Source organism: Aulostomus chinensis, chromosome 8, assembly GCF_037954235.1.
Source record: "Aulostomus chinensis isolate RoL2024-O1b breed Wild chromosome 8, RoL_Achi_v1.0, whole genome shotgun sequence".
NCBI lineage: Eukaryota > Metazoa > Chordata > Actinopteri > Syngnathiformes > Aulostomidae > Aulostomus > Aulostomus chinensis.
Window position 1 is genome coordinate 26,951,796 of NC_141327.1, and position 25,043 is coordinate 26,976,838.

The 25,043-nt window shown below is 43.5% G+C and overlaps 1 protein-coding gene across 3 annotated transcripts; it reads left to right on the forward strand.

The window, feature by feature from the left end:
* The first annotated feature begins 3,306 nt into the window (after positions 1–3,306).
* LOC147257849 (axin-1-like) lies at positions 3,307–24,490 on the forward strand. Of its 3 annotated transcripts, XM_086212040.1 has the most exons (15): positions 3,307–3,510; positions 7,943–8,097; positions 9,286–9,405; positions 11,859–12,552; positions 15,204–15,397; positions 15,515–15,667; positions 16,701–16,835; positions 17,075–17,171; positions 17,935–18,072; positions 18,495–18,885; positions 20,699–20,876; positions 21,003–21,179; positions 21,568–21,870; positions 21,957–22,106; positions 22,224–24,490. In XM_086212040.1, exons 4-15 carry the CDS (start codon positions 11,929–11,931, stop codon positions 22,348–22,350), a joined length of 2,667 nt encoding a protein of 888 aa, XP_086068166.1. In that variant the 5' UTR covers positions 3,307–3,510; positions 7,943–8,097; positions 9,286–9,405; positions 11,859–11,928; the 3' UTR covers positions 22,351–24,490. The 3 variants fall into 3 exon arrangements, with proteins under 3 accessions (XP_086068166.1, XP_086068165.1, XP_086068167.1); XM_086212039.1 differs by lacking the exons at positions 3,307–3,510; positions 7,943–8,097; positions 9,286–9,405 and adding an exon at positions 10,785–10,968; XM_086212041.1 differs by lacking the exons at positions 3,307–3,510; positions 7,943–8,097; positions 9,286–9,405 and adding an exon at positions 10,785–10,968 and having other exon boundaries at positions 21,006–21,179.
* The last annotated feature ends 553 nt before the right edge of the window (positions 24,491–25,043 follow it).

Consider the following 25,043-nt stretch of genomic DNA (forward strand, 5'->3'; position numbering starts at 1 on the left):
TAATAATGAATTTTGCAAATTTGGTATTTATTGCTCTGCAGAGATGTTTACGTTTGTTTTGTTTTTTTTATTCTAACCATCCCCTCTGGGCAGGTGAAGCTTCCCACATGCTTTTCTCTTGTCACATACATGCACACGCGCCAATAGTTTATTTATTTCTATCTATTGTTAGAATGATGGGAATGTATTTTGGAAAACATCAACATTGTGTGTGTGTGTGTGTGTGTGTGTGTGTGTGTGTGTGTGTGTGTGTGAGGAGACCGGCTGTGTGAATGAGGCTCAGTAATGAGAAATGCTTATCAAACCTCTACAGCCTGTCAGCTTGCTGCTGCTCGCGTTCTCCCCCCCAACAATCCTACAGGTAGGCCGAGAGTGCTCGTATTGAATCCAAACATTCCCGTTTGTCCTCTCAGAGAGGGCGCAGTCAGCAGACGGATTTAGTTGATTAGGATTATGGGAAGTCATTTGTGAAGGAAATAAGTGGGCATTTTTAAGGGGGTTGCTATTAATGTTGTGAAATTAGTTTTTTGTTGTTGTTGTTGTTGTTGTTGTTTTTTAATACCTGGGATGAAGTCGCTGTTTGAATGTAAATGACTGTTTATGTGATTTGACAGTAGAGGGAGAGGAAGGCTGGGATTTTTGGTCATAAAGCCGAGAAACAGATCTGCTGAGGGGGGAGAATCTCAGGATAGGCAGACATGAATGAACGACAGGGAGCGTAAACAGTTTTTCCTCTCATAAGTTTTCTCTATAATGTCTGTTGAGGGTGATTTACATGGACGGCTGCAGAGAGACGCATCTTTGCATAACGCTAACACGGCAATTATGGAAGGGACCTCAGGGCAGAGGGGCCGGGGGCCACATGCCCCGGTGGAAGAAGTACTCAGAGCTTTTATTGTTGTCAAAATTCTCACACCAGGACTGGATACTGCAAGATCAGTATCAATGAGTATCTATGCACCAACTGAATACCGCATCAGATCGAAACAAGACCCTGCTTCTTCCCAGTTAGCTCAGCTAGCTCTGATTAATATTACATACAGGCAGCAGTGGAACGGAACCAAACACAGTTCTCAAGTACCACGCTTAAGTACAGTGTCGAGTAATCTGTGTTTGTATTTTAGGGGACTTTGTACTTTTTCTGAACACATCAGTTACCATTTATTCTGAATATATGATGCAGTATAAAAAACATAACATGGTAAAACTTGATGATATTGATGATGATGATGATGATGATGATGACGTACTTTCAAATTTGAAGCCTGACAACTTCAGGAGGAAGTAATCAGAGCAGTACAACTGGAACACGCACCAATAAACATGATGATTGAACACTCAGGTATCACCTGGCATATATACTTTTACTTTTGATACTTTCCCACTACTGCATAAAAGGATATATATTCTTCCTCGCGCTTTATTCATTTATATTTCAAACACTCTGGCAAGGGCTCAGTACTCAGTAGTATTGTTCGATATGTGCAGTGTCAGAATTCATATAGAAAAAGAAAAAAAGGTTCTAGAGCTTTAATACTGGGTACAATTGCTATTCCTAAACTCTAGTTTGTACTGAGTATCTACTGCCCCTTATCCGTTCTAAAGTCCTCTACTTTATGAAGGCTGCATATCCTGAGTTGTCCTGCTTGTTTTTATACATTTTGTAAATCTGTGCTCTCCTGACCAGGTTTCCTTAAAAACAAAAACAAAAAGACATCTCTCAAGGAACTTCCTAGGAATGCAAAGGTTAAATTTGATAAAGGTTTACATGCATTTATATTGCTTAACAAGGACAATGCCCAGTAAACATACTGTAGCAGATATAACTTAAAGATCATTTTCATGCGTAGTCACTGGGGAGAGACCACTGAGATGGGAAGATAAAGATAAAACAAACATTTGACAGTGTTTACCAGGATCCCGCTAGAGAGAGCGTACTGTTCAAGACAGCACCATCACCAGCCCCTCAGCACATCAGCAAATCCCTGCTGGGGGGCAGAGATCACAACGCCATTAAAATGATAATTCAGCAGTACAATCCTCTGTTCTCCCATCGGAGCACGCCATCATTGCTATCAGCCGTTGAAATCCCACTTTGACAGTTAAAGTGTGTAAAAATGACTATCGTAGCAGCAAACCCGCCCCCCTTACATGCGTGTATGATACCCTAAAAAAACACGCACCGTTCGTTTTACTGCATCCACTGATAAGCAGCATTTTACTGCTGTTGCCAGTGAAGCTGAGGGCTCGCAAGGCGATAAACAATAAACGCAAGAACGCAACTTTGTTTCCAATTTTCCGAAGTTTGCGTAAATCTTCCCTACTCTTCAGAGCATCAGACAACTGCACCTTTGAAACTTTTATTTAAATCGAGGCATCGTAGGAGGGTTTGGGGGGGAAACGTCCCACTGACGCACCTAACAACAAAAACTGCTTTACTTTAAACTGAAAACTTTAAACTCTTAAATTAATGGCTTCTGTGGTTATTCCTCTTTCAAAATATACTTTCTACTTAAAGGACAGTTTTAGGCGAATTTTTTTTGTTGTTTTTATTGTTTTTGCTGCTATTATAAAGCTCATTTCTGTGGGGTTTTTTTTTGGGGGGGGGGGGGGGTTGCGTTGGATTGGCCAGCAGCTGCTCGTGAGGATTGAGAGTGTGACAGTAAAACATGTATATGTGATTTTCAGCCGGATGACAGACAGACAGAAGGGCTCCTTAAGAGGACATACAACTCTAACAGGATTGGGAATGGTACCGACCAGCTGTAAGAGGGAAGGGGATGAGAGTCAATGTAGGCGGAAGGAGGGGTGGCGATCACCAGGGAGGAGTGTTGCTAGATCAGTTGGAGGAGGAATTAACTGTCATCCAGCCACAAAGTTGACTGGGAATCACGTTTGTGTTTGCAGAAACCGCTTGAAGCGACGGGTGAGGATGAGGAAGGCGAAGAGGAGAAAGCGTTGGGATGAATGAAGCTGTTGAACACATCATCAAACGCTGCAGTCACAGCAGGGGGCCTCGGGATACACCCGTCTGAGAGATGGGTGGTGTGGGTGTGTGTGTTTTAGTTTTGCATTGGCCTAATAAACCACCCATCTGCAGGGAGACAAGGAACAGTGGATGCGGGGAAACGGGGGGTGTTCCAGCACTCTTTATGCTCCATATTTACACCTCTTTCAAATGCACAGAGACTGATACACAGTCCTGCCCAGAGGTTCTTTGATGCTTGTCGATACCGCTGCGTGATGATGTCATACGGCAGAGAGCAAGGGAGGGAGGCATGATCAAAGGAGAGAGGGAGGGATGAAGACGCAGGAGAGGATATCCAAGACAACAACGGGACAAAGATGGCGACCGCTTCTGCAATGGGACGTCCACTAGTGTCCAGACCACCGAATCACCAGGAGGAACCTTGGTGTATTCACTCCCCTCATTCTAACAGGATGACCACCAGCATGACATACTGGAACCACCAAGCCAACCTCAGCCACCACTACCGCTGGGCTAGCACGGTAAGCTCCCCGTCTACCTTTCCTCCGCTGCCGTTAAACCATCAAACCCTCAACACCCCGATGTCTGGTTACCATCTCTCCATCCCAAGTATTTATCATGACTTGCCATTCTTTTTAATAACACATTTTCTATCCATTTTCTTTCTTTTTCAGCCCTTTCATCATGGTCTTTTGGCTGTTAATATAGGCCTCTCTTTGCCATCAAAGGCAGCACATCAATTGCCTTGACTCCCAAGTGTATGTGTGAGGGCGAAAGGGAGAAAGGGAGAGGAAAAAAAGAAAAACACCATGTATCAAAGATCAAGGCATGCTTTCATGCCTGATTTTGGCCTTGGTTGGGTTCTGCTTCCCATCATCTTTCCATCCTCCTTTTTCTGGCTGTACTAGAGCTGCAGATGCGCTCAGAACCCATTTTCTCCCATCCCTTCCCTGGTCTAAAATCCACATTCGCTCAAAAATGAAATCAGATGGTTTTGTGAGGAAATGGAGGCAAGGATTTTTTTTTTTTCAGGTTTTTCTTTGAGAATATTATGTAGCTTGCAGGCTACTGGGCCAGAGCTCTGCCCCAATGATGACAATACGTGAAACAATATTTGAATAAGCAGCAGGAGGGCAGCCAGCTAATCCACTGTGGCTAATCCAGTATTGGTGCAAGCCATATTGGTAGCTGGAGTATTCAGCTCCATCACAATACACATCAGCAGGACGCCATGGCAGATATACTGACACTCTTACTACCGGCATGGCTGGGAAAGGCCAGCAGATGGATGGATAGGTGGACGGATCACGGAGAGATAGATAGATAGCTGCACGGCCTTGATATCGATAGTTAAGGTTGTTTTATTTTACAAAATATTCAGTTCTATTGTATCGTTTTTAAGAAAAAAAATTGTAAAAACTAATTGTGCTGCGAATTTTTTTTGTGTTTCAGAGGTGATTCACTCTCACTTTTATTGTTCTTGGTTTAATATTTCTCTTTAAATTTAGAGTAAAAACAAGCTAAAACCAACCTGTAGTGTCAAAATCACCTACACAGGATATCAAACACACTCAGACCCACTGTACGAGATCCTCGTCCCTCTTTGTTTTGGAGCTGTTACAGCAACTAAAGAAAATACTTGTCTCCAATTAATTTTCTTTAAGAGCAGAGGTCTGTTTCCCTTTCAAGAAGTATATAATGAAGATTTCACTGGCTGTGAGCATCTAAATGGGTCTTTGTGCTGGGAGGCCCCCAAGAGATAAGCCTGTTTCTGACAGGCCTCCGTACAGACGCCCAAATCTGCTGTGGCAGCTGGAACAAAGGAACCCCTGAGCTGACCGGCACACTGACAAAAAGCCCCATCTCTCCAGTCTAAAGGGCCTGCCGCAATTTCAGAATTATTATTTCACTTTTATCAGAACTGTAAGTTGCTATTTTCATCACTTGCGGATGGTTTGATAGAGATTCACTATGTCTTTTTACAGAAGCTGGTTTTAGTAACTCGCAGAGGCTGTCAGTTGATTGCTCATTTACCAGTGACAGTCATATCATAGGAAGTAGTAGCTGACATATAAATCTCTGCAACGCCTACACAAAATAGGAAACAAAACAATTCGGATATGGCTGACAACATTAAGTCACTTTTTAACATCGATTCATATCGTGACACAGTTCATTTGACGTTTAAATTAAGAGACGGTAGATAAATTGAGACATGATGTATGTTGTGGTTGATTAAACGTAGAGAGGATCCACAACGTGTAACCCAGTAATTATTTAAACGAATGAGGCAACCGAGGAGCGACGTGTCTGAAAGAGCTTCAACTGAAGTTGCTAAATCAGCACCAAATTAAGTCGTCAGAATAAGCAACATGTTCGGACCACTGAGGGGCTTCTTAGGGCTGCGAACCAGTCGTTATATGACACCTGTAAAATAAATACATATTTGAATGAATCAATAAGATCAATTAGAATAAATAAAAATGATAATTTTCAAAAGGATAAATGGAAAAAAAATGTCAAATGAAAGTATTTTCAGCATGCTTTGAATATTACTGGAAGAATTCTGACATGTGCGCACAAAATGTGTGTGTGTGTGTGTGTGTGTTCATTTAATTAAATTATAACATACGCTGTTACAGTTGCAATTGCCGTACAGTACAGATGAAATCAATGAAGGCTGAGTCCCATTTCGCTGCCTCGTTTCAGGGCTGTTACGTCGTAAATCAGTGGAACGCTTGAATAGAACCATTGTTAGAGTTCTTACCAAGACCTGTTCTACCAATAAAAGTCCAAATGTTCACTGGGGAAAAGAACCTGTGGCCTGGTACCAGCTGGTCAGAGCAGATGGTCGCTCACGCGGAGCCTGGGACCGCTCCACGATGCTGCCTGTTAAAACGCTGCTGTCCCCCAGGAGGAAATGCTGCGTTTCTCCAAAGTAGATGAAAACCAAGGTTCTAGAACTACTCCGTTCTAGAACTACTCCGTTCTAGAAATACTCTGTTCTGATATGACTCAGAATTGTCTGATTTGAATATGGTGTGCTGTGCTGCGCAACCCTGAAACAATTGACCATACTAAAGCTTTTAATGCTTACAGGGACAAATGCAGATCAAAATGAACTTTGTATGTTCTGAATGTCGATTTCATCCAAGCGTTTCATCCTGTAACAGCTTAGATGATATCTCTGTTTTCCATCTCACACCATCAGCAGTCTAATACCTCAGTTTTTGATCGAATATCTGCAAAAAATGAAGACATCATCAGCCTCAGGTGTACTTTTTTCTTCAGCGCTGATTAACTTTTCCAAGGAGGTCATGTGGTCACATGTATGGGCGGGGGGGGGGGGGGTTGTCAGCAGGTTAGCAGGAAAACTCACAAAAGTCAGGGATGAATTCTGATGAAATTTTGTCCGTTGATTGGGTTGAGGAGCAATCCGTTAAGTTTTAAGAGTGATTCAGATGTGAGGTGCTCTCCCAGTGGCCGCTAGCTCTTAAATGTCAGCCTGCTAACACGCTAAATCGATAATGTGGTAAAAAATTACATCTGCCAAGCATCAGGTGTGTGGGATGTAAATGCCTGCCGGTCACCTATAAGTTTTTAAAATTCAGGGTTAAATCAATAGAAAGACAAACACACAGATGGATGGATGGATGGATGGCTGGATGGATGGAGAGAGAGAGAGAGAGAAAGAGAGAGTCAGGTGTATTAATGCCCCCTTGTGTGATGACCTTTCTTCAGCTAAGAGCTCAGATGTCTATAACACACACACGCACACACACACACACACACACACACACACACACATAGAGAGTCAAGGTTCATTATAGATTCATAAGTACCAACATGCCCCCAACCCCTCCTCACCAAGACATCATAAAGGTCAAGTTCATACTCCTCCGTATTCATTCTTTGTCTCTCTCTCTCTCTCCTCATTGTCTCTGGGGGGGAACTGCAGGAACACCAGCAGCCTGTTGCAGCAGGAACCTGTGCATGTGCGTGCGTGCGTGCGTGCGTGCGTGCGTGCGTGTGTGTGTATGTGTGTGGGTATAAGCCAAACTGATATGAATACATTTTCATAATGAAGCCCCTTTAGCCTGGCTGTAATGTCTGCCAATCAAACGTGCTGCCAAAAGCTTCCTCATCGTCATCATCATCATCACCCTCATCATCATCATCACCCTCATCCTCATCCTCATCCTCATCATCATCCTCTCAAGCTGCAGCTGCAAACGAGCTGCCTGTCTTCATTAACACACTCAGAAAAAGTTGTTTAGATCTCCGTCTCAGCCCACTCAGGTCAGACTGAACATAATGGAAGGAATACTGACAAATACAAATACTTATGATCCGTAGTCTTAATACTGCAGTACACAGACCCGTCCATTTTCTACCACTTTAAGGGTTGTGGGGGGGCTGGAGCCTAAGAACATGTAGACTCCACACAGAAAGATCCCGTGCTGGAGCCGGGGCTCGAACCTGGAACCTTCTTGCTGTGAGGCGACAGTGCTGACCACTGCTCCACCGCGCCGCCCGGCACACAGACTCTCATATTCTAATCATAATCAGGTTTAATCACCTAACCAAGGTGCAAACGACCTGAACCTGAGTGACTCAATCAGAAGGAATTCATATCCGAGTCCAGAGGTTGGTGTTAACCTTCCAGAATCCATGTGATATCTAAACTTCCTGCCATTGTTTCTCTGGTTGGGTGGAGCTACTGATGTTCCATGTGGGACACAAAAGTCAAATTGTACGTTAAGTTATGCGACCTGCAGAACTCTACTCCAAGCTACTGTATGTCACTGTAGTAATATATGTTTGTGTATTTGTTATACTTGTTGCCTCTCTGACGTTTTCACGTGTGCAGTTTTCTCATTTAAATATCGTCTGAAAGGAGGGAACGTGAGCTCCAACACTGATGTGACACTGACGAAGAATTTGGCGGTTCAGGTTCAGACCGTCATGGATCAGCAGTCTGCCCAGGGGGAGACCGCGACCAGAGCGGGTGTCTGGATGTCAGCTGAGCCCCCAGACCCTGACGATGCCTCCACCAGCTTCTCCTCCTCCTCGTGGGACGGAGAGCCTGACGAACAGGAGGCAGCCTGGTAAACAGCATGTTGACTCCTCTTCATCCTGGCGGCGTCTGGAGTTACGTTTGTATCGAGTCAAACAGGAAATGGTTTGCAAACAACATATTGATGAGCAGAGCCATCAGTGCCTGCACATTAAAAACATTATTTTGCTGTTAATAGTTGGGCTCTGAGATCACTTTTGTTTGCAAACCCTCTGTTGTCCAAGTTTTTTACAGTGAGATACAAAAGTAACTCCATGATCATGGAGCCATTTCATTTTATTTTTAGTTATTTGTATAAGATTGTGGAACCTGTTTTCAGTTGGTGACTGTAAACGCGTCTCGTATTGAAATGAGATCCAGAGTGTGGTTCTGCTGGTACGTTCTTACATTTCCATCCATCCTGTTAAGGGTCGCGGGGGGTGGAGCCTATCTTAGCAGCTTGAGGGCGAGAGGCGGGGTTCACCATGGACAGGTCACCAGTCCATGGCAGGGCCAACACATAGAGACAGACAACCATTGGCTCTCACAGTCACACCTACAGTCAATTTAGAGTATCAATCAGCCTCGTCCCCTCTTGATGTCTTTGGACTGTGGAGGAAGCTGGAGTACCAGAGAGAACCCACGCAGGAACAGGGAGAACATGGAGACTCCACACAGAAAGATCCTGTGCTCCAGCCGGGTCTCGAACCCAGAACCTTCTTGCTGTGAGGCCACAGTGCTGACCACTGCACCACCGTGCTGCGTTCCCACGTAACACAAATCGATAAATTGATAAATAACATTCACAGTTGAAGAAAAGATACTGACGGAAAACTATCGTTTTGTTTTTATGTGTTTTTTTCTTCTTCATGCACTGGTGAATTTAGAGATTTGGGGTAATTTTGCAAAAAGGAAAAAGAAAAAAAAATCATTTGAAGTACACTTTATTTGTGAACCATGACAGACGTCAACTAGGAAAAATGCGTAGCATCACACGTTTAAAACCGTCAAACAGCCACACGTGGAAACCTTGACTTTCAGATTTTAGATGTCATGAACATTTGGATGATATCAGCGGTCATTGCCTCTGGTTTCATATTGAGGTTCAATCTCCAAGAAATTGATGTAAGTGTGAATGTCTAACCTCTCTCTCTCTCCCTCTCTCTCTCTCTCTCTCTCTCTCTCGTTCGCCAACACACACTCACACACATGCACACACACACACACACACGCACACCAGCCGGGGCAGAGACGCTCGGTGCTCCTGGTTGACTGACAGCCTGGAGAAAGGGAGTGACAAGCGGGATGCTCAGGTGGCGGCGGCGGAGATGAGCTCGGGTAACTGAACACCTGGTCAGAGGTAAGAGAACCGCGATGAAACCACTTTTTGCTTGTGTGTGTGTGTGTGTGTTTGTGTGTGAGGAGACCACGTGGAATGTGCCTCGCATTCTGGTGTCCTCGTTTTTTTTTTTGTTCTATTTTTTTTCCATTCATCTCTTCTCCGCACTATTTGACGGACTGACGCGTCATAAGCCCTGCGATCATCGCCACTAATAATTACAGCGGTCTCGATTTCATTTCACTGTCAATTATGTAGTAACCAGTATACGTCGCCAGGGGCGCTATTTAGCCTAGTTTCGGTAGTCTGATATAGAACTTCGACGCATAGAGCTGGGAAGTTCTGGGAAGTTGTTGGACACAAACTGTGTTGCTCCTAACATGAAATAGATTTACTGAAATTTTATGTCCAAGAACAATTCAACGATAGGCTGTAGGCTATTGTAAAACACTCACACATATCAAAAATATACTTCTTACTTCATTATGTTTGGCAGCCGTTAAAAGTTACATTTCAGAAAATTGAGTAGACACTATTTTTTTCGTTCCACTTAATGTGATGACATAAAATTAAATCTTTCTACCAAGTATTAATATACAAAAATGTGTGAACACATGAATCCTCACATATGTTGAATACATTTTTTTTTAATCATTTGGGCTTATTTTATACAGATTAATTAAAACAATTGATCATCACATTTTTGTCACAACTACATTTTTAATTCCTATTTTAAAGTCATCTGTGACTTGGCTGCAGTGATAGCGGTAAGAATGAACATTCGACAAAACCTTTGAGTCAAATGATTTTATCGAATACATTTATTGATTTTAGCACTTTAACTTGAGTAAAACGGCAAATGCATGACTTTTTTTTAGCTGTACAGGAGTCTAAATCTAAATACTTATACCAGTTACAGGTAGATGGGATCTGATGGTTAAACTCTGCAGGTTGAGAGGATTCACATTTTAACTACTACATTTCATCATGAAACACCTGATTCTTATATGTGAAAAATAATTTTACGTCACAAGTTTCCTGCGTTTTAAAGACTAAGTATGCAATTGTGTAAACTTACTACGCATCGATACGATATCATTAGATATCTCTCTTTACCACTTATAATTTTTTTTTTTTTAAATGACTGTCGACAACCAGTAAAATACCAACATTCATCATAGTTTGGGGATTAAAATCAGTGACGTGAAATAGAATCACTGCGAAAACCTCAGGTGTGTGCAGAAGATATGACCTGGCGATGTAAGTGCAATTTAATTGGCGATTTCTCATAAATTAATTTTTGAGAAATCGTCACGTCAACTGTTCTATCAGTCACGGTTCTATAAACGTACCACTTCCCGCACGGCGGCGTCGTCGGCGGCGGCGCGCACGCACGGTCGGAGCCTCTCGTTCTGTATTATTGCTCAGAAACCAGCCACCATGGGGTGTTAAGAGCAAGGCGACGGGGGTTATTTTCGTTTAAAGTTAATATAAAAAAGCTATCCATATGCTGCCTTTTGGAGCACACAGTTCTCGCCAGTATCCCCAATGCAGCGGATTACGGGGAACGGGCTTCCAGAGACGGTAGGGCAGACACTTTTGAAGGAAACACGGGACATTAACTCACCTCTCTAAGCTAGCAAGCTAACCCAAACTAGCTAGCTAGCTGGCGCTGCGGCCAGGAGAGTGGAAAACGTGCCCTCGCTTTCTTGTTTTGTTTGATCTCTGAACGGCCGCTTTGATAAAGTTAATCAATCTGAAACTTTGCGTGTCCTCTCTACAAGTTAGCCGGACGCCAATACACGTACAAAGCGCGGCGGTGTTGAAGTGTTTTTTACACGCAGGCCCGTCTTATGTGGTTGTAGAGTTTGTTTCTGTACCCATCCCCCACCGTCTTTGCAGGCCAAGATGAATGAGATTCTCACTTCAAAGCGCTGGCATTGGTGGTGGCATTGCTACAAGGCTAGCTAGCTGTCTTAGCTCGTCACCATTTGCTGGTTATTGACGGAATCAAATCGAGCCGTGCAAAGTTTCGACATTGTTTTCACAGCTGTTAGCGCTAGCTTTTAGGCTAACTGTGGTGAAACTAGCAACAAATACACAATGGTGAACTTGAGCTTTTGATGTATGTTTTCCTTAACGGTTTTTTGAGAGACGCTCGTCTTATTTTACAGCTTAAAGTTGAGAGTAAAGAAGTACATGTATTGTCACGATAGCACATCAAAATAGCAATCTTAACTTTTTTTAAGTGTGTATTGCTTTAACAATTCACCTCATGCCTCTGTTTATCCTATTAAGCCACATTTAAACTGTGTATGTTGTCTTCTATCTGTTCACCTCATGATCTCATTTCATGTTTTGCCTCTTGGTAATGCATGACAGCAATGGGCTGACAGTGAATCATAGTCAGTGTTTGTTTCCTTTGTGTCAACACTCATTGCAGCTACTAACTGCTATTCTTGTCTTCATCCCAGGGTGAATTGTTTGTCTACAAAATCATTGCTGGAGGGGGAAGTCTGACCTCTGCTGTGTGCAATCAGAGACATGAGTGTTGTCAGAGACTTGCATGGGATTGGGTACAGGGGTGGTGGTGGTGGCGTTGTGGCCCATCTGGGTGGGCCGGCCCATTTCACAGAGGATGCACCGCGACCCCCAGTTCCTGGTGAGGAGGGATCTGATGTGGACCCCCCAGTCCAGTCAGCTAACACCCGTCCAAACACCCTTTCCCAAACACTTGGCTTTCCCCTGTCATCCACTTCCTCTAAAATGGGAGATTCATCAAGTTACACACCCTCCTCATCGTCTGCGACTCCGCGTCGCCCCGACTTGGATTTGGGTTATGAACCTGAGGGCTCTGCTTCACCAACTCCACCTTACCTGAAGTGGGCCGAGTCATTACACTCACTCCTCGATGACCAGGATGGAATCCAGCTGTTTCGAAAGTTCCTGTGCCAGGAAGGGTGTGCGGACCTTCTTGACTTCTGGTTCGCCTGCTCGGGGTTCAGGAAGACCAGCCAGGAGAAGAAGGCAAAGTTGGCCAAGGCCATCTATAGGAAGTACATCGTTGACGGAAGTGGGATCGTCTCCAGGCAGATCAAACCAGCCACCAAGAGCTTCATCCGAGACTGTGTGGGAAGGCCGCATCCAGACCCTGCCATGTTTGAACAGGTGATTTAAAAAAGAATCTCATTTCATCTTTGCAAATGTTCATGCAGTGGCAAGATGGAGGATGTAATAGTTTTCTCCCTAAGTGTGTCAAGTATACAAAGTGATTGTGTTAGTCCAGGTTTAAAATTGGAATTTGGCATTTTTACAAGTCTGAAAAAGTCAGAAGAACATGGCTGTGTAAAGTTGTCAGTAAACACGAGCTGTAATTGAATGAATGACTATGATAGCAGTGTACTCAGGAACATTAATAACTCTCCACAATATCATTCACTTCTCTTGTGTAAACAGTTGTAATTGGGCAGTGGTGTGATGTCTGTGGTTCCACACCAAGCGCTATTGTGATCTGGGTGTGTGTTTATATGCCACGATGGTGCTGTTAACTTAATGATCTTAGGAATGACCCTTGACTTGATCTTGAACACTGTGATTAACACAATATAATAGCTTAGTGTTTGTGAACATGCTTAACCAGATCCAATCTTAAGCGTAGGGAGTACATCTATTTTATGTCTACTAAGTTTCTGGATAATTTGAAGGTTCTACCTCATGATGAGGGCCTTTGGTGGAACTTATCCTGCACTGAGGATCCTGTGCCTAAAATTGTGCCATAGATCCTGAATACTTCCAAAAACTGGCAACTTTACTTGAATGTGATAGGGTGGAATCTCTCAAGATGGTGTATATGAATCCCGTGTGTTGTGCTAACAGGTGTGTAGTGTAAATGCAGATTGCTTGTCTGCAGTCAAATGTAGACAGTGTTGAGGATTATGTGAAAAAGAGAGGGTGCCGCTAGCAGCGCAGACTCAGTTGAGTTTTCTGCGTTTTTTTTTTTTTTATTTGCCCCTCTTCCAGAATCCTCACTAACCATTTATCATCTCTTCTGCTCTTTGTCTTTTATATCTTTTCCTATCTGTTGAGGGTCTGATGGCAGCTCAGATCACGTTCATAGGAATCTGTTGTCATGGGCTAAAGGTGAAAAATATGAAATCGCTAACAGAGTTGAGTTGAAACCAATAGAGTACAATGTTAACAGTATATTAAGCTGTGTAAAGTTGGCTTGATGTTAACTCCAGACTGGTTTTGTGAATGTCAAAAACTGTGGAGCGCCCTACTCGAAGTTCCTGCTAGAGCTGCAGCAGTGTCAGTTCTGTGCCATGGTAGAAATGTCCACCGCTAAACTTGGCCATATGTTTCAACCTTGGAGCTTTGTTCCGGGCACAATATTAAGCAATCAAGGCTGGACGCTTGTGCGATATTGTGTTTTTACCTTGGTGTTTGGGTGTCTGTGGTGGGAAACTTAAAATGCAGAGCAGGAGGAGACATCCCAGCGTCCCAACTTGTTGTGCTGCAGGTGGTTTTGTTTATATGAAAATTCAAATAGAAGAAGATAAAATACTGGTAAGAACAATCAGTTTTGATACTGTAATGTATCGGGATACTTCTTCCTGGAAAATCATTGTCAGCAATATTTTTTGTAAAACATGAAGAAAACCTAATTCCCGCTTATTAGTGGTGTTTGTTTCTTAAGTCACACAGATGTGGTAATTCTAGCATTGCAGTTTATCTACAACAGCTGTATTGTGATGCTGCTTTTATTGCGGGCAAAATTGTTTACAGCAGTGGCTAAAAAAATTCCGAAGGAAAAGAGAAAACTCCTCACTGTTGTTTTTCTTCATCTTTGCTAGATAAAATGTTCAGTTGTTACATTCTGTGGTGTGGTAGAGTCGCCGGGATGTTGGATGCATAAACACAGGTTTACCCTGTGTTGCTCTGGGTTTTCGTTAGGGCTGCTTCTTCATGGCAAGAATCATAAACATGATTACGTTGGTCAGTGTTGAGATGACAAGATCACTCATGACTTTGGGAGGAAGTTCTCTCGTCTGTTTGAATTGGGGATGTGCATGTAGCTGTATTTAGATGGGTTGTGCTCTTTTTTTTTCCTTTTTTTTGTAAATCCAGCATCTACCAGGGGATGTGCGTGTCTTATTTTGTATTCGTTAAGCGGCAGCCCAACCAAAGCCCCTACCTGAAAAAGTTGAACCGGAGTCAACTCTGGGAGACACCCTGACCTCACACTGCAGCGGTCGATAGCATAAAGAATGGAAGATGACTTCTGAGCAACAGACGGGAGTGAGCGACTGATAGCCGTCTACTGTCTTGCATCTACATTGTGAAAAAGCGATAGCAATCACCCTCATTTGTGTCTGTTTAGTTTGAGTTCGAGGAGGGGAAATGAGGACAGGGTCCGTGTTGGGGGTTGAGAATCTTCTTCCTGTTGTGTGTTTAATGGCAGTCGGGTAACAGTTCACACCATGCGTCACACAATGGGCCACGTAGCGACACAGCCGATTCTATCATTTTCCTGTCAGTGTAGTTGCTGGAAGCGAAAGTAGTAGTTGAGGCTATATAAATGAATTGCCAAGCCCAGAAAACCCTGCCCTAAACGATCATCATAACCTGTGTGGTTTCAAAAGTGAGCGCAAAGTGTCAAACCAAGAGCCAGGGCTTGTCACCTCGTCCATGCCTCACTCTAAAATGAGTGTGATGCATCAACAGCATGTATGTGACGTGGAAATGGTGACATCATTTCAGGCACTGTTTCGTACCGACTTTGGGTGCAGATTTGTGATGCCTATGTTTATGTGTCACAGGCCCAGACTGAGATCCAGGCTATGATGGAGGAAAACACCTACCCTCTGTTCCTAAAGTCAGACCTGTACCTGGAGTACACACGGACCGGAGGAGAGAGCCCCAAGCCGAACCCCAGTGATCAGAGCCCCTCATCTGGGCCAGCCAAGCCTGTGCCAGGTTACTTACCTACACTTCCTGAGGATGTGGAGTGGAGGTAAGACAGTGTTAAGATTTATTTATTGTATCCCGGATCAGCTTCTGTCATCTGGATTCCAAGATCACATTGTCTGAAGCGTTTGAATAATGGGATCTCATTGAAACCAATTTGAAGATGTGGAGGAGGACCGCGAGAAGTGGAGGAAGAGAAAGATGAGGAGGAGTGTGGAGACACACCAGCTGGACGGCTGACTCACAGCCTGCTGATGCAAACAGTACCGCAGAGAGCCTCGGCCAGTAGTAGGAGGCAGGACAGCAGGGAGTACAGGTGTGTGTCACGTTAGTTTCTATTGCGATGGCGATCCTTTCCAGGACCATTAATGCTAACTGAGATGGCGATAGTAATATTTCTCAGTCAAACATCAACCTGAAATTAACATAGAGGTCATTTTTGTGCAGCTGTCAGTCCCCCTTTGTTTTTGTTCATGTTTTAGATCATCATGGGGAGAAGTGTTTTCCCTCTGTTGCTCACCCTGAGATTTCTCAGATTTTTCCCTGTTAAAAGGGTTTCTATGGAGTTTTTCCTCAGTCGATGTGAGGGTCTAAGAGCAGAGGATGTTGTTATGATGCCATGTGAAGCCCTTTGAGACAAACTGTTGGTGAAAACAGGCTCTACAAATAAAATTGCCTTGCCTTGCCTTGGTGCTTTTAAAATACCACCATGTCAAAGCTCAGTTAACCTGGAATAATGATGTTGAGTGCCAGTGCATTCAGCACTTCTTCTTCTCAAGTCTAATCAGTTAATTTTGTTAAAAAATTACATGCTCTGTTGTCAAGGTTCTATTGGGTTGTTTCTCAAATTTTAACCGAATGTTCAAAAATTCTCAAAAAGAATATGCAAGTGAATGCATTTCTGTCCAGCACAGTTTCCTCTTAAGTCTCCTCCATCTTACTGAGCCAGATGCAGTGGCATCAGTTAAATGTTCATATGGTTCTGTCTACCTCTGCGTGCATCCTCTTTTGTCTTTGTTGGGTTTTTTTGTAATTAAAACCGTGTTTGGTCGGCTTCAGCGGTTGTTGGCATATTGAACTGATTCTGAAGCAAAAAGAAAATGCTAAACATGATTTCCAAATGAATTGTTGTTGTATGCTTAAAAAAATATGAACGATTGCAAATAATTAAATGTAAATAGTGACATGCCACCAAACATTAAAGCCCTGAAGTGTTGCAGAAATGATTTTCATCGCCAGTCAACACGAATAGATCAATCGTAGCATTATGAGCTTCTCTGTGTGTACATGAGCGTTTACCCTCGCCTTTATGCGAGTTCATGAATAATAACTTCACCGTGCATCCTCAGACCCTGGAGGGAGCCAGTGAACCCTTACTACGCAAACATGGGCTACGCTCGTGCTCCAGCGACCAGTGCCAATGACAGTGAGCAGCAGAGCATGTCAAGTGATGCTGACACACTGTCGCTGACCGACAGCAGTGTGTAAGTTACTGCCTCCTCATCACTGATATCACGACCGTCATTTGTTATGCTGCCAGGGGTCAACATGTTAAATACCAGCGCTGCAGCGCAGTATCAATTAATCAGCTGTGAGGATTTGGGATTGATTTGTTTTGTGTGTGTGTGTGTGTGTGTGTGTGTGTGTGTGTGTGTGTGTGTGTGTGTGTGTGTGTGTGTGTGTGTGTGTGTGTGTGTGTGTGTGCGCGCGCGCGCGCGTGCAGAGATGGTATTCCTCCATACAGATATCGGAAGCAGCATCGAAAAGAGATGCATGAAAGTGCCAAAGCTAATGGACGTGTGCCCCTACCTCATATACCTGTGAGTTACACACCTGACTTAATCTACCTGTTAGCGTCCACTGTTCAATTGTTGAATTTATGAATTCAATTAAAATATTAAGTGAGAGCGTACTAGTAAATTTGCTGCTGGCAGCTTTATTTATTACCATGAAGAAAATAAGAAGTCTTGGAGTGCAGAATGTGGTCTATGGGCACAGTTAACCGTTAAGCCCTCTACTAGATGCTAACGGGAATTTTGAAAACTAATTTAATTGTGCAGCTCTTATCGACTTCTTGAATGTTATGGGACTGAATGGAGCAAATTCCAATAATGAAACGAGTCATTTGTAGAGCTCATGTCAACACCATTAATTCATAGCTGAAAAGGTAACACAGGCGTAACCTACAGCAGAGCTTTAGACATAATCTTGCACACTGTAGCTTTAAGGATAAAGATCCTGTAGCGAGACACAATCAGTGATAAAATATTGACACAGGTCCAGCTTCCAAATAGGATTTGAAATAATAGAATGTCCCAACTGCTAGAAACATAACTCTAAATATAAAAAAAACACACACATGCCTTGTGAAGCAGAATGGCTGTGTGAGCATTCTTAGTCAAACAAACCTTCAGTTATTAATCTTTTTTGTGTGGTTAAAATACAAAGAAATGTTTTCTCGCATTTGGAACAGCCACTATTGTATCCTATTTGTTGGCATCTGAATTTTAGCTGCTTATTTGGATTATTATCTATGGCATTTTTTAACAAATTTTTTTTTTTTGGGTGTCTCTCTATATACAGCGCACGTATCGCATGCCAAAGGACATCCATGTAGAGCCTGAGAGGTTTGCAGCGGAGCTGATCCGCAGGCTGGAGATGGTTCTCAGAGATAGAGAGGCTCAGGAAAGGCTCGAAGAGAGGCTGAAGAGAGTACGACTGGTGAGTGCACAGCTGAACGGATGCACATCACACGCTGTTGCCCCCTCAGAAATACATACATATATATATATATATCTATATATAAAATTTTAAAAATCAGCAAAATTCACCTAATAGAGAAACATTGTTTGGTGAATCAGTTATATTTATTGGAAAATTGATCCAGCTAGTGTAAATCCAGGGATCATACACTGAACTCTGTACCTGATACCACGCTGCATTAAGTTAACTATCCACTGTGTGTTCAGCCGTAGTTGACCATAAGCTGCTCTAATAATAAATTATCATCCTACAAATTAACTGAGATTTACTGGCAGATAAGAGTTTACTTTGGCCATTCAGTCCTTTAGTCTGACTGCGTAGATAACGGCCTCATCATAAATATCAAGTGACCCATGAGAGATTTCCTCATTTTGTTACAGGAAGAAGAGGGTGACGATGCTGACATCTCCGTGACAACCTCCATGTCTTCTCATAGCATACCACTCCCCCTCCCTTCATCGTTTCCACCCCTCTACGGTGCGCATTATTCAGAGACCACTGCTAACACCGGAACAGTCACCACGTATGGCGGCCTGGTTCCCATGGATGATTGCCATGATGACGATCCAGAATCCATTTTGGACGAGCATGTACAGCGTGTGATGAAAACGCCGGGATGCCAGTCGCCTGGGGCAACAAACAGCACCTTAGGAGGAGGGGGTCGACACACTCCTCCCAAAACGTCACGTTCACCTGACGGGGGGATTGGCCCACCTCACTACCCGCCTCACAGAGGGGGAGGTCATAGCCTGCCTGCTGCCGGCGTCAAAGGTAAGAGGCTACGAAAGGGAAGGAGAGGGGGGGTGAAAGCAGAGTCTGAGGTTCACACGGGCAGTGTGTGATGTGCATCATAACATCTGGGCCTGTACACCTGTGCCAGTGGTCATGTCACTGTTCAACAGTCTCATTAGTGAAAATCTCAGTATTTTTAGGCTATATCCCACTACACAATATAGATCTTGTAATTTTAAAACCTCCCCAAAAATTCTTGGTTTTAAACCTCATTGCCTTGTTTCCACATACACATGCGGTCCACACAAGATGATGGGAACACCCATCGAATCGTCCGGGGTGGGAGCTTAATTTTGTCTCTCATTTTTTCAACACCTGGATGTGGTGAATGCTTCCTTGGAACACGACAAAGATGTCAAAAGTCTGTTGATTGGCTCACTCAGGGCCCTGTTTTTTTTGTTTTTACAAAGACACTTTCCATGGTCTTTCCAAAATCTGCCGCAGAAGTAAAAATGGAAATTAAAATGTACATGCCGGGGCAAAAATGGGCAGACTGAAAATAAAGAAGAGAGGAGGAGCTTAGCAAACACGTAAGGATGGTCTTCCAGTGTGTTTTTAGATCTTACAGGCTCCAGATGTACATATTTAGAAATGAGACCTCAATGAACACAATCATATCAGTTTGATAATTCTGTTCATCCCTGCCACCCGTCTAAATTCCAGTTTATACTTACTACTGGTTCTATTGGGGTATTTAAAACTTGGATTCTAAAAGGAGGACACCACAACCAACTTTAATTGAACAATCTGTTGATTTCACTCACATAAACCATCTCCTGGAAGTTGATACAAGAGTGAGGTCATTTATGCTGTTTGAAAAATAAGGCCTTTTTCGGTTTGTATGGAGGACTTAGTTTGGCCGTGGATTGGCGACGTTAAGATATCTTTTTACATTTTTTTTATATAATGACACTGACAAGAGAGTCGTTGTTGCCGCATCTTGAAGTAAGTCTCATCAGTGCAGCACTTCCTAAACAGTCTCTAGGCTTGTCTCACACCCAGCTGTGGCCAGTGTTGTCTGTCCAGCTTGTTTGAATGAAAATCGGGTTGCTGTCTAGCTTGGTATGCCATTGTTTGTGCTCTAAGAGTATTTTTCTTATAAATTAATGCTCCAGGAAATTTAAATCTGTGAATATATTTCCACCATCCCTGAACGTTGTCGTCCTCGCTGGGAGAGTTTCCCTGAGTGATGGCCAGGAATGTTGAGCTCTCAGCCTGCTGTGCGCTGACTCGGTGGGGTCGATTACAGAAAATACCTGTGGTCACAGCAAGGCTTTGTGGTTGGAGTGGCAGCCATAGTTTCTTATGGCTTTAGTTTATGGTGTTGTCGTCTTCGGCAGCATGCGTCGTGTTTCTCTCCCATTTTTCCAGGAATTTTAGAATGAGTTTGTGTGCAAAGGAAATATTGGTGCAGAAATGTAGAAACTGGCAGGGCCTTTAAGGATGAAACCAGTTTGGGAATGTCCAACTATATCTGTACAAACCATAGTATCTCATCCTGCATGTCCTTTATAAATCTACTGAGTTCCTTAAAAAGTCAATTACCTACTGGCCCTACTTCTCACTACATTTATTACCTCAGTAAAGACTTAAGTTTCCAAAACACCATGAACATCAGACAGGATCATGCTGACATCAAGAAACCAGAATACCTAACTTGAGGATTTAAAACAGGAGTCCACAAACTATTGGGTGATGTTACTTGGAGCTACTTGTTGATTGTTTGTTTTTGAAGTCTATTGAAGAAAGACTAGAATGCCACTAATGTGCCCCGCCCTGACATCTGTCACAGGTATGCATCACCACAAGCAGCTCTATCACCACAGAGGAAGAGAAGGGCAAGAGGATGCAGGCTTGAGGTCTCAGGGCAGCTTCTTCTGGAACGGAGACCCAGCCAACCAGTACGCAGGCAGAAGTCGAAACTATGCTGATGGTGCTGGAGCCAGCACGCTGGAGGGCATGGGTTACAGGTAGGCTTGTATGGCTGTGTGTCTTTAATCTTTACCAAAACTTGAGTGGACTGAAAAGTTGTCATGTATCAAAATAAGTGAGCTGGGTTGTGTACCTACTTGTTGCGTTCCCTGTTGGTTCTGCAGCAGTAAAGGAAGCACGCTTTCACGGCGAGGTTGTAAGAAGACATCTGAGACTTCAGGGAAAGGTGACGAGGGCGGGCGTGGCCCAGAAGGCCAGGTACAGCTGGAGGATCTGGAGAGAAACCAGAAGATCCTGCAGTGGATGATGGAAGGAGACAGACAGAGGAAAAGCTCACATGGGTGAGTCTGCAGCCTTTACTTCTAATTACTCTTTAAATGTTTTCCTGCATCATATTTTCCTAAAAATGAAACATCCCTTACATTCACTTTCTTGCCAAATGAGTTTACACAATTCTCACAAAACCAGTTGTGGCCAGGTGCGTAGCTGCAGTTTACAGGATTCGCTCTATTGGCACAGCAGGCTGCTTCCTGTTAGCCCTCCGCTAACTTCAGTGGTGATAAACATGACGCTCTAGTTTTAATGTAACAGCATTAAAGGTGTAAACTAAACTTTCAATTATAAGAGGAGCCAAGAATCTCCTCATTTTGAGCAAAGGTGATCAGATCCTCTGTTTCCTGTCAAGTCCTCTGGCATTCTTTTGTTCACCCTATTTCCCCCCGCCCCCAGCGGCAGCACCAGCAGCTCCAGGAGGACGGGGGCCAGCAGCGAGTCACCACGTCCAACTTCAGTGGAGCGACCTGGCGCTGTCCACCCCTGGGTCTCTGCCCAGCTGCGCAACAACCCCTCATCGGTGTCCCCCGCCATCCCCTCCCACACATCGTCCACCCAGGTCCAGCCCTCGCATCCTTTTATCCAGGACCCTGCCATGCCCCCCAACCCAGCTCCCAACCCCCTCACGCAGCTGGAGGAGGCTAGGAGGCGGCTGGAGGAAGAGAGGAGGCGGAACGCACTACAGCAAGCTAAGCAGAGGTAAATATCGACTCATATTGGTCAGTATTTGCTTTTTGGGGCATGATTTTAGAGTTTTGACCTTTTTTGACCCCTGTCTCTTTCAGGCACAAGTCAGGTAAACGCCAACTGTGTGAGAACATGACGGTTGCCTACTACTTCTGTGGAGAGCCAATCCCTTACCGAACATCAGTCAAAGGACGTGTGGTGACTTTGGGCCAGTTCAAGGAGCTGCTTACCAAAAAGGGCCACTACAGGTAGGATCCTCGCTCTCTTTAAAGGAACTACTTTTTCATGTAAGGTTTATTTACTTCAGATGGGGTGAAAATTACACAAATGTGCTTGAACGGAATCATGTCTCTTTGTATGTGCAGGTTCTACTTCAAGAAGGTGAGCGACGAGTTTGACTGCGGCGTAGTTTTTGAGGAGGTTCGTGACGATGACGCCATCTTGCCTATTTTCGAGGAGAAGATCATTGGGAAGGTGGAGAAGGTTGACTGAAAATTTGGGAACAGGAAACAGTTGCTGAGAAGATCATTTAAAAAGAGGAGTACATTCGGCTTGAAACGAATTTAAGCTGGGAGAAAACGAAAGAAAGTAGAAAGACGGCAGGAGCAAAGTGTGACAGAAAGTTGTATGAGCTGCATGGTAGAAACGTAAGGACGGGGTATTTTTTTTAATGGAATATCTGGAAAGCTGTATCAAAGCCTGGATCAAACCTACATGAAGTGAGGAGCCTTGGCCAGAAGAGGCAGAGGAAAGGAACTAATATGATTTCACCTGTCTTGTCTCCACTGTGGATTTTTTTTGGAAGGGGTGTTAAAATCTGATTTCTGACCAGTCTTCCTCTTCAACGGATGGAAAAGGGTGAGGGACTGCTGGAAGGAGAGAGAGAGAGAGAGAGGATAAGTAGTCTTCCACTTCTGCTCTGGGGGAGTCTGTCCTCCGCAGACCATAACGATGCTGCTACATTACCACAGAAACTCTTCAATAGGTGCTCGGCACAGTAAAGAAAGCTCATTTGTTCCGTACAGGAGTCTCGCTGCCTTTTGCTGTCTCTGTTCCTCATCAGCTGGTGACAAGGAGAGAGGACGGAGGATTAAAGGGAAGTGGAACTTGAGCCTGCTTCTCCTCTCGTTGACTTCATAGCCTCAAAAGAGAAACATGCTCACCCTTGATTCCTAGATGTCATGTAGTGATCTCTCATGTCCAGACAACAGTTCTCTACATAACATGTTTACCAAAGCTACATATTTTTGATAAGACAAGTATCCTAGCTACTTGTTTTCATTTTATTTGAATTGTGTATGTACAAGGCAGGTACTATTACTTATTAATGCAGCCTAGTTTTGTCATATCTCAACTTAATGTTGTATTATTGTGTATGTTTTGAAGCTAGAACATTAGTCATTTCAGGACAGTCATTTTATTTTCTTCCTCTATTCCACATCCCTGTATCCCACTGATCTGTACTGTTTAGTTTGAGTGTGTTGTTCTGTTCTCCTGCTCTATGGATTTTTATACAGGATTTCTTTCTTTTTTTTGTTGTTCTTGTTTTGTTCTTTTCTTTTTTTTTTAACGCCCTCACAAATCTGCTCCAGCCGTTCTTTAATTCTCATGAAAAGGAGTAGCTCACACTTTCGAGGTGTGAAATTTGTGACCACAGTCTCTGTTGATTTGATTAGTCACCGTGTTCCCCCATTATTTTTCCGCTATACCGCGAGCCGGCGTTTGTAACCCCGAGCTCAGTCAAGGTGCCTGTCTACCTGCCTGCGCGGCCAGTGCCATTACTACCTAGAATGCGTATCGTGATGCCTGTTGGTGAGTGTGGAAAGCCTGTGTTGTGTACGCCTGAACTCAGCCAAAGAACATATCACGCATCCCATATGCCCACCTGCTTGTGTCTGTGCGGTCCAAGAATATGAAGAGTGTCATTTAGATTGAGCGAAAGGGAATCACTCACAGACTCGCACATCTGTTTGTTGTTTCGCCGCGTTAGATGAGGTGACTGATGCCACTCCTTTGTCTGTATGTTTTATGGCGGAGCAGAAAAAAGGGTTCACCGACGAATCCGCCAGAGCTCTGCCATTATTTTCATCAGCCATGAATTTGCAGATTATTTTCCACAATCAACCGTTTAAAATCTTTAAAATGTCGTTGAAGAAGTGCTCATCAGAATTTCCCAAAAGAAAAACTCCAGATGTGTCGATGTACACTTTTATCAGTTCAGCACCTGATGCACATCTGCCGACGCTGATAATGACTCCGATATCAGGACATCCATTTTATTTCCAGCGCTGATATTTATAATGTCGTTTTTAATTGTTGCCGTTACGGTTACAGTCAAATTATGAGGCTGAATTGCAGTTCTTCCATAGAAGAACAAGAAGATACAAGTTACACACCTTCAGTTTTAATGTATTTAAAATCAGTTCATGTTCATGTGATCTTACCGCGGTTTCATGATGGAATCTGGATCAGCATCATCTATGAGATTAGCTGGAATGTGAATATCAGCATCGGTACGTGACTCTAATATCTCATCTCCAGTCCAAATGGCTTCTTTTGCCCATCAAACAATCCAAAACTCATGAGGCTCTTCACTTTCGGTCAAACATGCCAAAAAAAAAAAAAAGAAGAAGCAGCAAATCCTTATTTAATCGATAACTTATTGCAGCTCTAGGTTCTGCTTATTATTATTTTTTAAGAGGTTTTTTTTGTCGCTGTTTTGGCTTGATTTCTTAGAAAACAATTCTCCCTGTTTTCATGAAACCTGATGGGGGTGGGGGTGGGGGTGGTGGGGGAGGTGGTAGAGAACCAAAACAATTTAGGGAAGATTTGTTTTCATGCAAAACCCTGGCACAAGTGTGCGCTCTGCTGTCCCCCTGCAGTTTCCTCACTTATCATTCATCACCTTCATTTAAACTCTAGGCTCTCCTCCCCCAGGCTTCACAATATTCACCATACAGACAGTAGAGTGGTGTCTGTCTTTTAACTGTTGGCGAATAAGCACATTTCTGGACATGTCAAACTCCTCCCATGGGTTTCAGTACTGCAGTAAGGCTTTGACGGTGCACTGACGACACACCAGCTGTGTAAGCTGAATGTAATTAGACCGTTATGTTTTGGGTTTTTTTACCCGCTAGTTCCTTAAAGGAATCTCTTCCTTCATCGATCACGTCACGATGGCTGAG

Excerpts from the sequence above, each read along its gene's own strand:
- LOC147257849 (XM_086212040.1), top strand. The coding sequence starts at position 11,929 with ATGAGTGTTGTCAGAGACTTGCATGGGATTGGGTACAGGGGTGGTGGT. Across the intron at positions 18,886-20,698 it reads GCCTGCTGCCGGCGTCAAAG|GTATGCATCACCACAAGCAG; the intron begins GTAAGAGGCTAC and ends CATCTGTCACAG. Across the intron at positions 21,180-21,567 it reads CAGAGGAAAAGCTCACATGG|CGGCAGCACCAGCAGCTCCA; the intron begins GTGAGTCTGCAG and ends CCCCGCCCCCAG.